We start from the raw sequence: 17,131 nt of genomic DNA, 5'->3' as shown, positions 1-17,131 counted from the left end.
GAATACAACTTTTTTAAGGCTAGAAAATTCTTGTTTTCTCTTGGCATCTTCCTCTTCAACTAGGAAAACAGGCATCTACGAGTCAGTGCCACGAATTCAGTATTGAGTTGAGCTGTAGGGTTTATTCGTGTTCATATAGCTCCTGGTTCGATATTGTTGGGACCTAAAAAGGACAACTCCAAGTCAGTAAGGTTTTTCTCTTTGCGAGGATTAGAAGAAACATTTATCGTACGTAATTTTATTTTTATTTTATAAAGATATTGTTTTCACGATTTGATCACAAAGTAGCAAGATACAATAAAAAAACAGATCACCAATTGCGCTAGAACGGGGCCACGGACTTGACAGTGAGACAAACAAAATACAAAAGATTTGACGGGTTAAGATGAGATATAGAGACTCGACGCGTTAGAGTGAAACGTAAAGATATGATTCGACATATTGAATGTTATTGATTTGATCAGTTTTTCAGAACTAATGAAAAAGAACACTCATCTGCAGTACTATCGACGTCGTATATATAAAGAATCGAATATCTTCCAACATTAGAAAATACTTGATCAAGTACGTGTTTGGAATTTTAAAAAAAATTGTCAAATGGAAAACAGCTGTGTAGGGCATACGTGCATGTCAAGGAAGGAATTCCAAAAGTTGACATGGTTGACGATGACTTTGTCTTTGGTGGGAAGACATATGCTATTCTCTTTCTTTCTTTAATTCTTTCTATGCCTCTAAAGAGAAAGGAGAAGCATCAACATTGAGTCGTGGGGATTCTTTCTTTCTCCTTTTTCTGCATCTTTTTGTTTTTGTTTACTGTTTTTTTTTTTTTGGGACCTCAATGGCCATGACAATGACAAACATGTAGTAAACAATGAAATTCTTTATCTCACCCACTCTTACCATATAGTGTGTATATTCTTTGGTGTAGAAAGTAGGAAGATAAGGCGCCTAACATCTAAATGCCTTTTTTTTTTTCATAAATTTGTTGACCAGAGCAAGAGAAACACTTATATGAAACGGTATATATTATTTGGTTTGTGAAGTAGGAAGATGAGGCGCCTACATCTAAATGTCTTATTTAAGTACTTTTATTGTAGTAAGAGAAACACTTATATGAAACGGTTTATATAATTTCTTTATTTATCTTTCTCTAATCACCTGATAAAAGAGATTAGTAGAAAAATATAATAACAAAAACTCTATTATCTAATAATTTCGATACGATAATTCTCGTTCTTAATAAGTAAGCATGTCTTAAACTTACAGGTTAGTAGTTGCTCACATTCTCAATTTATCTCTTCCTCATGAGGGTTAGTATAACTTTAATTACCTTTCTCTGGCACCCTTGCCCATAATATTAAGATTCCTAAATTTTATTTCTTGGCATAAACAAATAAAGAGAAGGAAGTGGGTAGACCCCACAAACTGCACTGCTTGTAACTGTGTGCTTGGCCATCCTTATGAGTGAAACCCTTGTTAGTTATATTCATCTTATTTATACACTGCTTTGCTTCTCCTTCCGTTTTTTTCTCAGAACACAGACACTCACCACCCAAAAGCCAAAATCCAGAAGCCAAAAGCCAAAAGCCAAAAGCTAATAGAGAAGAGAAACAATAAAGCAGATGAAGAATTACCAAAACTTTCTCATATTTTCTGTCTTTATTTTTCTTCTTCTCTCCAACCCATCATCTGCTCGTGCTCGTCTTCAGCAGCAAAACAAAGCTTCCCTAACTGGAAGCAATGATCTTGTAAATGTAAGATATATATATATATATATATATCCCGCCCTCCTCCATTTTAATTTATCTATGACTTATATGCGTGTTCGTCATCAATTAATTATTATATTTGAATGTTCTTCTTCGATTAATTATTTGTTCGGTTTTTGTGGTAATTTTCTTCACAGCTGATGGGATCAGAAGAATGCGATGAGAAAGATGAAGAGTGTCTGCGGAGAAGGATGATTGCTGAAGCTCACTTGGATTATATTTACACCCAAAACCATAAGCCATAGACTTTGGATTTTCGTATATAAGTTGTATAAGAAATAATAAATAATTGTTTGTTTTTCTTTTTTTGGTGCAAGCAAAAGCATATCATATCATGTAAGAAAATATAATATCAGGTATCAACGTTTCCAATTACTGATTCCTCCTCCATTATTGTGATGAATTTTTGTGTCAGAAAGTGATTTTCACACTTTCTTTTTCTTACATGCATCTCTTCCTAGTTTTTTAGCGTAGAAGGTGAAAACAGAAGTGCGAAAATGTTGTTGGAGGGTCATAATTCGAACGAAAAGCCATTGTTTTGGGAGAAATTCTTAGTGTTAGGATAAAATTGGCTATTCCTAAACAAAACGCCTAAGTCTGTAATGTCTTAGACTAGTACATGTTTTCCATTGTAATTATTTTAGTCTAAGTTTGTCTCTCATGCTCTCAATCACCAAAATAACAAGCGTTTCAGAGACATCCATTCAGGTAAGTTTGTCACGTATGCATTCATGTAGTTAGGATTAACTACAATAAATTAGATCAATCAATTTGGCATGATTATTGTTACGGTGATATGTCTACAGAGAAAAGAGTATACTTGGGTTTATTTACATGATAGCTAGGATTTAATCAAAACCCATGACTTTTAAGTGTGAACAAAACCTTAGCATATACATCCGGATGAGTCACTTGATAATTTAGTTTTATGCCTTATTATCTCAACACCTTCAAATGTTTTTTGTTTTTATTTTTATCTCATCTATTTAGAGTTTTAAGTCATTTTGAAGTCTCCTACTGCAGCTTATATATATATATATATATATATATATATATATATATGGGATTACATTAGGGTTTCGTTTTGCTGTTGCTGCATGTTTTAGAATACATATATATTCTTATAGATTGCTGCATGCTCTGAAGGTATGTATTGTAGTTTGCATATGATGCAGCACCATGCACTGAAAGCATCGTCATTCATATAACAGCAGAAAGTTTGTTTTCCATGTCGGTCAGAAGCCTATGTTTTTAAAAGAAAATTCATATTTTTCCCGTGAGGTTTATGGTAGAAAAATCAGAGTTTGTATTCACGTATTTGTTCTTTTAAAGAAAAATTTAGTTTTGTTCACTAATTTTTCATTGTGCTTTAATCGAAATCAATTATGAAAATGTGTCTTGTGATTTTCATAATTGGTTGATTTCCAAATATCATTTCATTTCATATATTCTACATGATCGCGTTAATATCTTGCAAAGTTCGAGGAGGCAGTGATTGACGGTCGCGTTAGTGTCGTGCCACTTTCACTCGAAGGCTGAAGAAAGATCAAGTAGCAAAGCACGGAGACAAAACTACCTACTAGTATGCGTGTCTGGTTGATGAGTTTTTTAAGTCTTTCGGTACTCATTTCTCTTAGTGTTTGTCCTGGCTTGGGAGCCCGAGGAATTTTCCAATGGTGGGTTTTGCCTTGTTAAATCCTACATCCTTGTGCACTTTTTATTTATCATTTTAATTGCATACGAGTATGATAGTTTAATATGTGATGTGAATATGGATTTAATTTGAGAATTGAAAATTGAATTGGATTTTTTAAATTGGAACCTACTCACCTCCTTCTAAGTTAAACAAGTACCATCCTAGAACTTTCACTTAGACATTGAACCTTTTTTATGATTAATTTAGAACATATTCTCAGAAAGAGGTTGAATTCATGAAGTTAAATTGAGCAAGGAATAATACTGAATTATTGAGCGCAAGAAAGAAAGATTGAGATTTGAGAGATTAATCTTTCAAAGTGGGATGAGAGATGTAAGAAAGGGCATCCTTGTAAGAAATATTGGCATGTGCAAATAAGAAAAAAGTTTTCATCATTCATGCATCTGGTGGCACCATACGATTGGATATGTAGGCTCCACACATGCCATGTCACCACCGTAACAAAATTCTAGCAAAACATAATACTTTCGCGGAACAATTAAACCTCGTTTGCTGGCTAAGATTGAATTGTAATGGATGAATCTTCATATAGATGATACTAATTTTTCATTTTGAGAAGGATTAGAACGGGATCAGACATAAAAGAAACTAATCCCTTCTAATCTTCCCTAACAAGCATTCCACCTTCAACCTTCGAGTTGGAAACAATTTTTTCATTACTTCGAGATTCCTTCAATTAGTAGTTTATCCATTCCAATTCAATCCGCGACGGATCATAAACAAACACTACAGAAGCCAAAAAAAAAATGGCACTAAATTATGATGAAAGATCTCCACAAATGCTTCTACCAAGCGCAAAACCGCTTCAGAGAGGTAAAAAACATAACATATATAGCAAAACATCCACCACATAAGAGAAATCATTGAGATGGAAACTATCTCGCAAACGGATGTATTTCTTCTTCTCTCAAACTATGCATTAAACAAAAGGAAAATTGTAAAGGAGAAGCTAGTCGAACGCTCTCACCACTATTTTGTGGCACAAGAAAAAAGGGCATTGAAGATTCACATCTAAAAACACCTTTATATAAACCTGGATTTCCCTCATGAGTTTGGAATGCATGGAGTTTGTCTCTTCAGCTTCGAGCTTCGAGCACTAAGCATCTGGTTCCTGCCAAAAAGTAAGAGGTAAGATCTTAGCATCTAAAGTCGAAAATTTAAGGTAGAAGACTAATAAAAGAAGGGCCGAAAATTTGACAATTATTTTTCCCACATGCTAATTAACAACAGCTTACCAATTTAACATGGCTATCAGAGAGTGAACTTTCCACTGTACAATTTGCATGCACAATGGGACCTTTCAAAACACTCTCCTCTGTGGTTTCCATCTTACCGGCCGCAGATGGAATACTCATGTACGAAGCTCCTTTGAACATCCATTCATCCCTTTCTTGACAGTAAAAATCTTCAAAAATATCACCACATATAACACATGCACATTGGTTTTCGTCTGCTGGAACTATGGGCTCATCAATATCCATCATCTCATTAGGCTCGTCTATTGAATTGATGGCCTCCGGTACCAAAGGGGGTACTGTCCTTCCAGCAACCCAGCTGGTTAAATCTGGATACCACTTCCTTGATGCCATAACTGAACCACTGCCTTCGGGATTTTTCAAAGCATGCCATTCCAAATGTCTCTCAAGCCGTTCTTTAAGTTTGAGCCTAAGGCCACATATGCTACACGTATATGGAAGGTCATTAAAAAGTTCATCTATCACAGCTGGATGAAATTCTCGGATTATATCTGGCTTAAAGGCAATGCCTATTAGGTTTTGTATTTCTGTCTTGGTAGATTGAGGTAAGGCAGCAGATGTTTTAGCTACAGGTTCTGGGAGAGACGCATCAGTTTGGGATGTAACAGGACGACTTGGAGAGACTGAAACTGAAACTGGAGATACTGACACTGATTTGGAGGCAGGTGCACCTAGGCCCTTGTTGTGCAGTTCAGTCAGCTTTTGGGATGGCACAGGAGTGGGTGACTCCGACTTTGATGCAGATATCAAACCCTTTGCAACTAAGGAGCTTAAAAGGTTTGAAATTGGATCTGAGGCATTACTCACCACAGTTGAACTTGCTGACGCACTGCCATCAAGAGAGGAAGGAGGTTGGCTAGGTGGAATTGGCAGATGTGCTACCTTCTTCTGTGATACATTTGAGGAAGCTGGCGAGTTCTCACCAGAAAGGTGACCTGATGAAGGTGCTGATGCAACCTTGGGCCCTGGGAGTGCAAGGGTAGGGGAGGGTCCACTTTGCAAGGGAGGCTGAACACCAGACTGTGATGGAATATGTCCCATGTCCCGACGATTCAAATTGGGCAGGCTACAAGTAATTGATTTGTCAGAGAGTATTCCAGTCTTCATAACAGCAGCCAACAAACTACTTGTGTTCAACTGTCCTGAGGATTCTGCAGCAAGGACATTTGAAAGATCTGGTATAGAATCTCCAACAGTTGAGGGAGTTGAAAAAGTAGAGACCTGTGGCACATGAGGCTTCTTAGTGTGACCGAAAGATTCAGACTCTATACTGTCTGGTTGTTGTCGAAAGGGGTATTTGTGCCTTGATTGGATGTCAGGAATTGACGAAGATAGATCTTGAGGCTGTGATTTTGCTTTGCTGCCCAATCTAACATTGGGAGTTGGAATTGGCAAAGGTTCCTCAGCAAAGTCTTGGTCAGCTAAACTTTGCGAGTGATGACGGGGATGTACTGCAGATGTAGGTGAGGGAGAATATTGGTGCATCGATGACTGTCCAGATGGTGATGCAGCTCTCACAGACTGAAGCTGTTGTTTTCCTAAAGCTCCAGTAGGCCCTGCTGCTGCATTAAACCCTAGACTTGACGTTCCAATTCGAGAAGACGCTACTTGTGCTCTACTTCCCATCCTGGCCACAGAAGAATCTCCACTTGTCGATAGCCCACTTAAACTTGAAGCATAACGCTCTGAATGAACCGAACTAATGACAGGAGTACCAGAAGGGGTCAGCCTGTCAATACCGATAGAGTCCTGCAATGTCCAAGGTGATGACATTCGCTGACCAAGAGCAGATAGGTCTTTCTGTTCAGTAGGATTAGCAGAGGTATCCATATCAGCTGTTGATGCATAATCATTTCCACCTTTTGGTTTACGAAACTGACCTCCAAAGCCCTGAGAATATGAGCAATTCCAATTAAGATTTAAAAAAAAAAAAAGTATCCTTAATAATGTAATGTAACAGGCGGTGTGAGTTTGTGCATCATAACGGGTAACACTAAGTGTTGAAAGTAAAAAGCATTGTATCAGTCCCAACAGGGATCAGCCCAGTAACTATGTCAGCATTGTGTAAACTGTAAACGCTTATGCGAATTAGCAAGCTATCAATAAAAACTGAAGCACAAAAAAAATGGTTCCTGTATCTGCCTCCACACTTTGTGGCTGAGAAATTAACGTGAACCAGTAGGGTAATCAACCTTCAGGGTCCCAATTTTTCAATCAGTACAAATAATTGGAGCTTACCAATTTCTCTGAATCATCAGAAGCCCAGTGATCTTTTCTTGAGTTACTAGAAATATCTGGAGGGCCATGATCTGTTAATCTTGAGTTCATATCATCCCACATGAACTCCTCTTCCTCAGAATTCTTCCAGCTACTAGACAGGCCACCACTGTTTCTAGTTGCAATGCCTGGTGCTGTCTTTAAGCGAGGATCAGCATTCGTAGATTTAGATGACGAGTAATTTGTAAGTCCATGCTTGATATTAAAACCATTTCTTTGGGTGGGTAGTGTTTCTGTAATCTTCCCACCAATTCTTCCAATTCCCGGGTTTGAATTCCTGTGAAGATCTGAACCATATTCGTATTCTCCATATTCAGCACCAATGTTCTCCTCATGAACACGATCACTAAGTGCATCTGTATTGGAACGCTGCAAATTGTGCAAATGTTACATATCATGAAACTGAGGAAAAAAAGGGACAATAATACACACATAATATCAAATTTTACTTTACATACATGCATTTTAACAGCAGGATCAACCCATGGTCGTCCAGCACTGATACTTGCTGCTCTGGCTGGCCTCTCTGCATCATCATCAATTGAGTTTGCCATAACCCCAGAAAAGTCGCTAGCCATTCCTTTTGCCTTCATACCAAAAACCGGCATAAAAGAAATAAGTAAAAGCACTTATCTTTTCATAATGAACATGATGGTATAATCAAGGTTGTACAAAGAAAATGAGTCAACAACAACAACAAAGCCTTTTTCCACTAAGTGGGGTCGGCTATATGAATCCTAGAACGCCATTGCGCTCGGTTTTGTGTCATGTCATCCGTTAGATCCAAGTACTCTAAGTCTTTTCTTAGAGCCTCTTCCAAAGTTTTCCTAGGTCTTCCTCTACCCCTTCGGCCCTGAACCTCTGTCCCGTAGTCACATCTTCGAACTGGAGTGTCAGTCGGCCTTCTTTGCACATGTCCAAATCACCGGAGCCGATTTTCTCTCATCTTTCCTACAATTTCGGCTACTCCTACTTTACCTCGGATATCCTCATTCCCAATCTTATCCTTTCTCGTGTGCCCACACATCCCACGAAGCATCCTCATCTCCGCTACACCCATTTTGTGTACGTGTTGATGCTTCACCGCCCAACATTCTGTGCCATACAACATCGCTGGCCTTATTGCCATCCTATAAAATTTTCCCTTGAGCTTCAGTGGCCTACGACGGTCACACAACACGCCGGATGCGCTCTTACACTTCATCCATCCAGCTCGTATTCTATGGTTGAGATTTCCATCTAATTCTCCGTTCTCTTGCAAGATAGATCCTAGGTAGCGAAAACGGTCGCTTTTTGTGATCTTCGCTAGATTGCTCCGGTCATTAGTGTGGATAAGTATATAAATGGATAGAGATAGGAAAGCAAACACAAGATGTACGTGGTTCACCCAGATTGGCTACGTCCACGGAATAGAAGAGTTCTCATTAATTGTGAAGGGTTTACACAAGTACATAGGTTCAAGCTCTCCTTTAGTGAGTACAAGTGAATGATTTAGTACAAATGACATTAGGAAATATTGTGGGAGAATGATCTCGTAATCACGAAACTTCTAAGTATCGGAGTGTGGTGTCGTCTTGACTTGCCTTATCTGTCTCATAGGTAGATGTGGCATCTTCTCTGGAAGTACTTTTCCTCCATCCAGGGGTGGTATCTTTAACTGGTGGAGATGCACAAGGTAATGTATCAATTTCACTTGAAGCTTACTTGTAGTTTCAGGCTTGGTCAAGCGCGATACAAACCATGTAGTAGGAGTCCCCCAAGTCGCCGAGCTAGGGGGTCTGCTGAAAGAGGTGACAGACAAGGTAAGCAATCAGAGCTCCGACTGATTGTTCACCTTCTCCCCATCTTGCAACAGCATGAAGGATAAAGAGAAGAAAAATGAGAAGAGATGATATGAGATACTTTTGCTTTTGAAGAAGTAACTTTCCACAGGCTTATTCTTGAACTGAGCTGGAGGGTTTTCTGGTTTCCTCCAGAGTATAAGGCCGACTGAAGAATTTGAGGGTCAAAACAAGTCCATCAAATCTAGAGTACGTTCCACCCTGCTGATATGGGATACTTTTGCTTTTGACAGAGTAATGGATGTATCGGCACGTGTGCTGTTACGCTTGTCTCCACATGCTTCCTTGTATCCTTCGCACTTGCCCTATCTGTTCCTCAAGCAGATGCGGAATCTTCCTTGGAAACATAAGATGTTGAAGATGAGTACTCGAGAGCAATGCCAGGTAAGTAATCAGGTAAGGGGTTCCAGGCAGTCAGTTCCTGGCTGGAAGCTTGATTCCAAGTGCTGACTGATTGCTCTCTTTCTCCTTGTCTTGCAGGTAAAAACAAGGCCAAAGGAAAAGATAGGGAAAAAGCATGATATGGGATACTCTTGCTTTTAACCCTGATGATATGAGATATTCTTGCTCTAGTATAGCTTGTTTGCAGAGGTATTATCGGGGGGAAAGAAAGCTGAATATTTCGAAAGGCTTCGTTGGGAGTGCCCTCTCAGATATGATGAAGGGTTGAGCATTTTTGCAGGTCTGCCTGTCCGTTGGGGATGGAGGTTGACATATATAGGCGTCTCCCTAACAACAAGTAGTAATGCTATTCCTTTACCCTGCTTGGTCATAGCACGGTAGTGGGAGCTGTCAGTTTCACATGTTTTAACTCTGTCAGAGCACTTTGAAAAAGTGGTCTGTGGTATCTGGCTCTCGAGATTCGGAGAACGATGCCTCTTCAATTTTTGAGAAAGCAATCATGCTGGGGGTCTGGCTCTCGAGATTCGGAGGGCGGTGCCTCTTCGATTTTGGAGCAAGCAATCTTGTTGGGAGTGTTGTCTCGAATTTGAGTAAAGGTTGGGCATGTTTGCTAGTCTACCTTGCCACGAAGCACAAAGGTTGACACACAGGGACTTTCCAATTATCCAGCAATGGTACTGTTCCTTTACCCTCTCTTCGATTTTGAGAAAGTAGTCATGTTGGGAGTCTGGCTCTCGAGATTCGGAGGACGGTGCCTCTTCGATTTTGGAGCAAGCAATCTTGTTGGGAGTGTTTTCTCGAATGTGAGTAAAGGTTGGGCATGTTTGCTAGTCTACCTTGCCACGAAGCACAGAGGTTGACACACAGGGACTTTCCAATTATCCAGCAGTGGTACTGTTCCTTTACCCTTGTGGGTAATATTATGGTAGCTAGACCTTCAAAATTTATGTGTCTAAACTTTGTTAGTACTGTTTCTTTGCTATTCTTTTACCTTTCTTGGTCAGAGCGATGTAGTGGGAGCTGCAAGCTTCACGTGCTCAACTTTGGCAGAGAACTTTGACAAAGTTATCTGTGGTACCCATGAGCTATTGTTGCGTGTGGGAAGTGGGTAATTGAACAGTAAGATTCATGTGCTTTCTACTTCACTAGAAATCTTCGACAGAATGCCCATAATTTCTGCAAAGCTGAGTGTGCGTGTGACAGGTGCTGACAAGGCTAGAAAAGTAGGTGCCTCTTCGATTTCTGAGATCGGCCCTCGTGGTCTCTGAGCAGCCCAGCTTTTGAGAAAGCGAGCGCCTCTTCGATTGATTCGGAGAACGATGCCTCATCGATTTTTGAGAAAACAATCATGCTGGGGGTTTGGCTCTCGAAGATTCGGGGAGCAGTGTCTCTTCGATTTTTGAGAAAGTAATCATGTTGGGAGTCTGGCTCTCGAGATTCGGAAGGCGGTGCCTCTTCGATTTTGGAGCAAGCAATCTTGTTGGGAGTGTTTTCTCGAATGTGAGTAAAGGTTGGGCATGTTTGCTAGTCTACCTTGCCACGAAGCACAGAGGTTGACACACAGGGACTTTCCAATTATCCAGCAGTGGTACTGTTCCTTTACCCTTGTGGGTAATAATATGGTAGCTAGACCTTCAAAATTTATGGGTCTAAACTTTGTTAGTGCTGTTTCTTTGCTATTCTTTTACCCTTCTTGGTCAGAGCGATGTAGTGGGAGCTGCAAGCTTCACGTGCTCAACTTTGGCAGAGAACTTTGGCAAAGTTATCTGTGGTACCCATGAGCTATTGTTGCGTGTGGGAAGTGGGTGATTGAACAGTAAGATTCATGTGTTTTCTACTTCCCCAGAAGTCTTCGACAGAATGCCCATAATTTCCGCAAAGCTGAGTGTGCGTGTGACAGGTGCTGACAAGGCTGGAAAAATAGGTGCCTCTTCGATTTCTGAGATCGGCCCTCGTGGTCTCTGGGGAGCCCAGCTTTTGAGAAAGCGAGCGCCTCTTCGATTTCTGAGATCGGCCTTCGTGGTCTTTGAGCAGCCCAACTTTTGAGAAAGCAAAAGCCTCTTCGATTTCTGAGATCAACCCTCGTGATCTCTAAGCAGCTCAGCTTTTGAGAAAGCAAACGCCTCTTCGATTTCTGAGCAGGCGCCTCTTCGATTTCTGAAGCTCCGTCGAGTGCAGATTTTTATAGGGGCTGGCATTAAGTTCTAAAGCACACTTGAATCTCCACCAGTAGAAGCTTCATTCTTGCACTTCTAAGATCTTGATTTGTCCGACCTCTTCTCTCTTCAACACCTTTGAAAATGTCTGGCCCCTCCGACCGTCGTTTTGACTTGAACCTTGTTGAAGAGGCAGCCCCGCCTTCTCCAGACAACATATGAAGCCCATCCTTCGTCTCCCCTACTGGTCCTCTTACCGTTGGGGATTCCGTGATGAAGAATGATATGGCCGCTGCGGTGGTGGCCAGGAACCTTCTCACTCCCAAAGATAACAGACTACTTTCCAAACGGTCTGATGAGTTAGCTGTTAAGGATTCGCTGGCTCTCAGTGTTCAGTGTGCAGGTTCTGTGTCTAATATGGCCCAACGCCTATTTGCTCGAACCCGCCAAGTTGAATCATTGGCGGCTGAAGTGATGAGTCTCAAACAGGAGATTAGAGGGCTCAAGCATGAGAATAAACAGTTGCACCGGCTCGCACATGACTATGCTACAAACATGAAGAGGAAGCTTGACCAGATGAAGGAAACTGATGGTCAGGTTTTACTTGATCATCAGAGATTTGTGGGTTTGTTCCAAAGGCATTTATTGCCTTCGTCTTCTGGGGCTGTACCGCGTAATGAAGCTCCAAATGATCAACCTCTGATGCCTCCTCCTTCTAGGGTTCTGTCCAGTACTGAGGCTCCAAATGATCCCCCTCCGGTGCCTTCTCTTTCTGGGGCTCTACCGACTGCTGAGACTTCTCCTAAGCAACCTTTGTGAAGGCTCCCTCTTGTGTGTTTATTTTGACTCATGTATATGTACATATTTGTAGCTTATCGGGGATATCAATAAATAAGCTTTCCTTCATTTCAACGTATTGTGTTAAATACACCAAAGCCTTCTTCGCTAAGTTCTTTGAATTTTCTTTTGTTGAAGCTTGTATGTTGAAGCTTTCTGAGTGGAGCATGTAGGTTGGGGTAGTGTTCCCTTAATTTCCCGAGTGAGGAAAACTTCTCGGTTGGAGACTTGGAAAATCCAAGTCACTGAGTGGGATCGGCTATATGAATCTTAGAACGCCATTGTGCTCGATCCTGTGTCATGTCCTTCGTTAGATCCAAGTACTCTAAGTCTTTTCTTAGAGTCTCTTCCAAAGTTTTCCTAGGTCTTCCTCTACCCCTTCGGCCCTGAACCTCTGTCCCATAGTCGCATCTTCTAATTGGAGCGTCAGTAGGCCTTCTTTGCACATGTCCAAACCACCGTAACCGATTTTCTCTCATCTTTCCTTCAATTTCGGCTACTCCTACTTTACCCCGGATATCCTCATTCCTAATCTTATCCTTTCTCGTGTGCCCACACATCCAACGAAGCATCCTCATCTCCGCTACACCCATTTTGTGTACGTGTTGATGTTTCACCGCCCAACATTCTGTGCCATACAGCATCGCCGGCCTTATTGCCGTCCTATAAAATTTTCCCTTGAGCTTCAGTGGCATACGGCGGTCACACAACACGCCGGATGCACTCTTCCACTTCATCCATCCAGCTTGTATTCTATGGTTGAGATCTCCATCTAATTCTCCGTTCTTTTGCAAGATAGATCCTAGGTAACGAAAACGGTCGCTCTTTGGCATCTGGTAAAGAAATAAGATACTGCTGCAAAATATAAAATAACTCTAAACTATAAGATCAATTTCTACAAATGAACTCTCTGACTATCTACAAAGAGTAACATAGAAGTTTTACAACCTGATATAAGAATTCTAAGATTTGGTTGTAGTCTCCAGTGTTAAAAAAAGCTCATCAGAGTATAGTTTTCAGATGATATTATTTATTTGTGCATAAATATTATTTATTTGTGCATAACTTTAACAATCCACCACTAAATCGTGGAAACATCAATCCCAGGAGATCAGGACACAATCCACATAGACCACGGACTTCAGAACTCCACTTACCCTTGCTGGCTGCTGAAGCCGTTGCCTTTCCAAATATTTGGGATTCACATGAATGCTATGTGCTGGTCGTTGTGACTGCGAATCTGGTCTTGATGTTGCTGCTACAGAGGATGAACCATTTGCTGTAGAAGAAAATCCGAGTTCTTTCTCAATCATCTGAAGCGTCTGAGCAGGAAACACTCCTTTCCATGTTCCAAAAAGATGCCGCATGCTTTGATGTATAGGAGGTTCAACCTGCCTATATGCCTTGCAGAATACCTATAAGTTTAAAAAAAGGCAAAGAATTGGCAAAGTAAAAAATAAAGGGTGAAGTCTACCATGGGTTGTGACAAATACAGGTAGCAAGGACTTAGTGTGCAGACAAACATCTTTTTTATTTGAAAGATACCAGGTAATGGGTTAGCGTTGAACACCAGGGATACCAAAGACAGTTGTATCCTAATGGCAACAAATTGTTGCTCAAATTTAATACAGTTTCATATTGAATGTTCATCAACGCATTCTTACATGTCAAAAGTAAAAAAAAACATGCTTTGCATTAACTAGAAAAAGCATGCTGAGAATCAAGAAGGAAATCTAACCTCAGGGAGTCTGGCAGCAAAATATTTGATATAATCCCTTCCGATATTCTTTACAATACTGTCCAAAAGATAAAGTGATGGTAACTTCTGCTCACTGGGAACCTGCAGATTACTATCTAGGATTAGATACTATACACTAGATGCAGCCAATATTATTTAGACAAATAAGCGATTAATACACCAAAGGCCTGGAACCAATGGTTTCCAAGAGTGTGGAAGGGGGAAGGAGAATTGGTGTCAGTTTAGACTCTTCAAACGCATGTAAAAGATATCAAAAGCAACACAACTGCACGAATCATCACTTCTAAACCATCCCAGTGGCAGCAAACTTAGAATCGTTAGGAGAAATACAGTAACTAAATAATGCGAGTAATATTTATTTCATTCGTTTATTTTTATGGTTATATTTTATGACTTGTTTCCTCGTGTGTCCTCAAAAAACTTGGCTCTCTCATTCCAATTTGTCTCACAAGGATTTGAGTCACTGCCTTACGAGAACATTGAAAACTAACTAACAAGACATCCTGCACTCTGCCACTCATAGATAATGTAACATCTAAACAAACATCTCCAGGCACCAGATAATCAGAAAATACGCTCAGCTAGAACAGGAATGCATGCTATCAGAAACCTAAAGGAGAGAAATTCAAGACTAAGAACAAATAACGGACTGAACATCTAAACCTATTAAGACATATACAAGTGTATATAAATGTAATGCACAACATATATTTTGGTGGTAATCACACTAATAGGTCAAATATGCCCTCCATCTTTCAAATGTAAGGATGTCAATGAAACAGGCACTATCATTTTAGTGCTCTAACAAAACCTGAGGTTTGTATGTACTCTCTGTTTTGTCTGTTTTGATGCTCAGCAAGATAAATACCGGTGAGTAAAACCATATGAGATCATGCATCTGCAGAGATTCAGCTATCGAAGTCTTGCAGGGCATTACCATCAGGTCTAAAAAAAATTCCCAAAACTCTAGTAAAATAAGGTTCTTATATACAACCACAACATATAATGCTGATTTTCTAAACATAGCAGTATCTGTTAGGCTAAGAAAGTGGTTTTCCTCCCCTTTCAAATGCTGCAATGTTGTTGTAAATAAAGAAAAAAAATGGCTATATGTAGAGATTTTCTGTGTAAAGCCATAGCCATAAGGATAAGATTTATTTATTTGGTTTCGAAAGCTGCAACAGCTCATTCCACAAAACCCATATAATCACAGAATGTCGAAACTATTCTCTCATGTAATTATATACAGACTCATTTGTGTGCAATGGATTAAACAAATTCTGCACAGGCTGCCAGAAACATATTGACTACACGTACAAAGCCTGACCAATGTTAACTGCAGCCAAACCCTCAACTCAATATCATACTGGAAATGTAAGAATGAAACTGGATGTTTATTACTTTGATGCGCTCATTGGCGAATACAAACATTCCCACTCACAGTCAACACTAGACAACCACACAGCACAAAGCTTTGTTATTTGCATTGAGAAATTAAACAAACATTTAACGGGGCAAACTTTCGGAACAGAACTTTGTTCACTAAATTATCGGCATAACATAAGACATGAGCATTAACACATTTTAATTCTCATTTCCCACCTCCATCCCTTTCTTTTTCATTTTACAAATCGAACTGAAACAACTGGCATTATAACCAAATATTAAACAAAAACAAAGCTACATACACAGTGTAAAGCTTAGTTTCACCTCAATAATGTTGCCGCATACGGTTGCCGCCACCGACTTCGCCGCGTGGACATTCTCGCCGGCAATTATCGTCAAATTGGTAATAATTGGCTTTGAATTGAAGGTGAGCTCCGCCAACGCCGTCTTGTACTGGCTCACAAGCTCCTGATGCTGCAGTGGCTGCGGCACATAGCCCCCATCCCCGCGATTCGGATCATCGCTCCCCACGTCTCTGTCACTCACTCTGAACCTTGACAGCACTGGATTAGCTCCGCCACCGGGTCTCTGACCAAAGGCTCGGCCATTCGGGTTTTCGGCCAATCGGGGCTTCTTCAGGCCTGGTTCATTCGATCTGCTAAACGGCCTACGCGAGCTCTCCATTTCCATCACAGTCTCGGAAATCAAAACCCTAACCCTAAATCCCTAATCTTCGATTACAATTCCGCCATCAGTAAAAAAAATTCAATTCAAAACTGTATACTGCTAACAGCAAAAGGCCTAGTTATCAACACGATAATTAATAAGAAAACCCTAAGTACATGGATGATTATCAATACAGGCCCTGATTCTTCTTACAGGAATACAAATTAAATTGAATAAAACAAAAACAAAATTGAAATATCGGAGCCGAGATTGACGATTGGGGAATTGGGAATTAGGTTAGATTAAGAACAAGGCGATGGAGAAGAAGAGTGTGCATCTGCGTGTGAGGGAAATATATAGCGGGGAAGGTCCTTTTAAGACAAGAAAAATATATAAAAGGAGTTTTTTTTTTTTTTTTTGAAGAGAAAAGGAGGAGCTTTCATGAATCGAGAAAGTAAAAAAGGGTTTTTTTTGTAGAGAGAGGATTGTTGGATTTTCTTTGTAAGGATCTCAGAAATTCTACAATTATATTTGTTTATTTTATATTGTATAGTTAATTTTTGTTAGGTACTGTTGATATTCAATTTTAAATAATAAAAATTACAATAATTTCTGATCACACGATATACGATGAACAGATGCGATTGAAAGATCTACAAAATCCTTTCAAAAATGATCCAATGAGAATCTTCGGTTTTTTATTTCCTTTCTTTTCACTGACGTTGATTGGGCTGTTTGAAATTTCTTTGAAAAACTTTTTAAATTTTGTTTAAAATCAACAAATTTTGTTAATAATTTTAGAATGTCGATAAATTGTTATATAATATTTTTTAAATTTTTCTAATTTTTAGCAAATTTTTATTAAAAAAAATCAATATCGATATTAATATATCCATCAGGTTTTGTCTAAAAAACAGCCGATATCAATATATTTATATGTATTTGTATATTGTTGTTTACATCGATATCAATATTTTAAACATTATGCGCATTAGAAGAGAAAAAGGAGAATGGGCTTAAGATGGGTCATAAAAGAAAAGGTTGATGGGCCGAAGAAGGCCGAGA

At 39.7% G+C, this 17,131-nt stretch overlaps 1 protein-coding gene across 1 annotated transcript; it reads right to left on the bottom strand.

Annotated features, from left to right (window-relative positions):
• Window positions 1–4,290: 4,290 nt before the first annotated feature.
• On the bottom strand, window positions 4,291–16,507 carry LOC103449447 (polyadenylation and cleavage factor homolog 4). Its single transcript, XM_017336515.3, has 7 exons — window positions 15,725–16,507; window positions 13,994–14,095; window positions 13,413–13,670; window positions 7,478–7,606; window positions 6,981–7,388; window positions 4,722–6,632; window positions 4,291–4,597 (listed from the first exon to the last, which is right to left on the bottom strand). The coding sequence occupies exons 1-7, from the start codon at window positions 16,088–16,090 to the stop codon at window positions 4,583–4,585; spliced, it is 3,189 nt and encodes a 1,062-aa protein (XP_017192004.3). The 5' UTR covers window positions 16,091–16,507; the 3' UTR covers window positions 4,291–4,582.
• Window positions 16,508–17,131: the final 624 nt, after the last annotated feature.

Source organism: Malus domestica, chromosome 12, assembly GCF_042453785.1.
Source record: "Malus domestica chromosome 12, GDT2T_hap1".
NCBI lineage: Eukaryota > Viridiplantae > Streptophyta > Magnoliopsida > Rosales > Rosaceae > Malus > Malus domestica.
The sequence above is the reverse complement of the archived record's forward strand: the minus strand, read 5'-3'. Positions and strand labels throughout refer to the sequence as shown.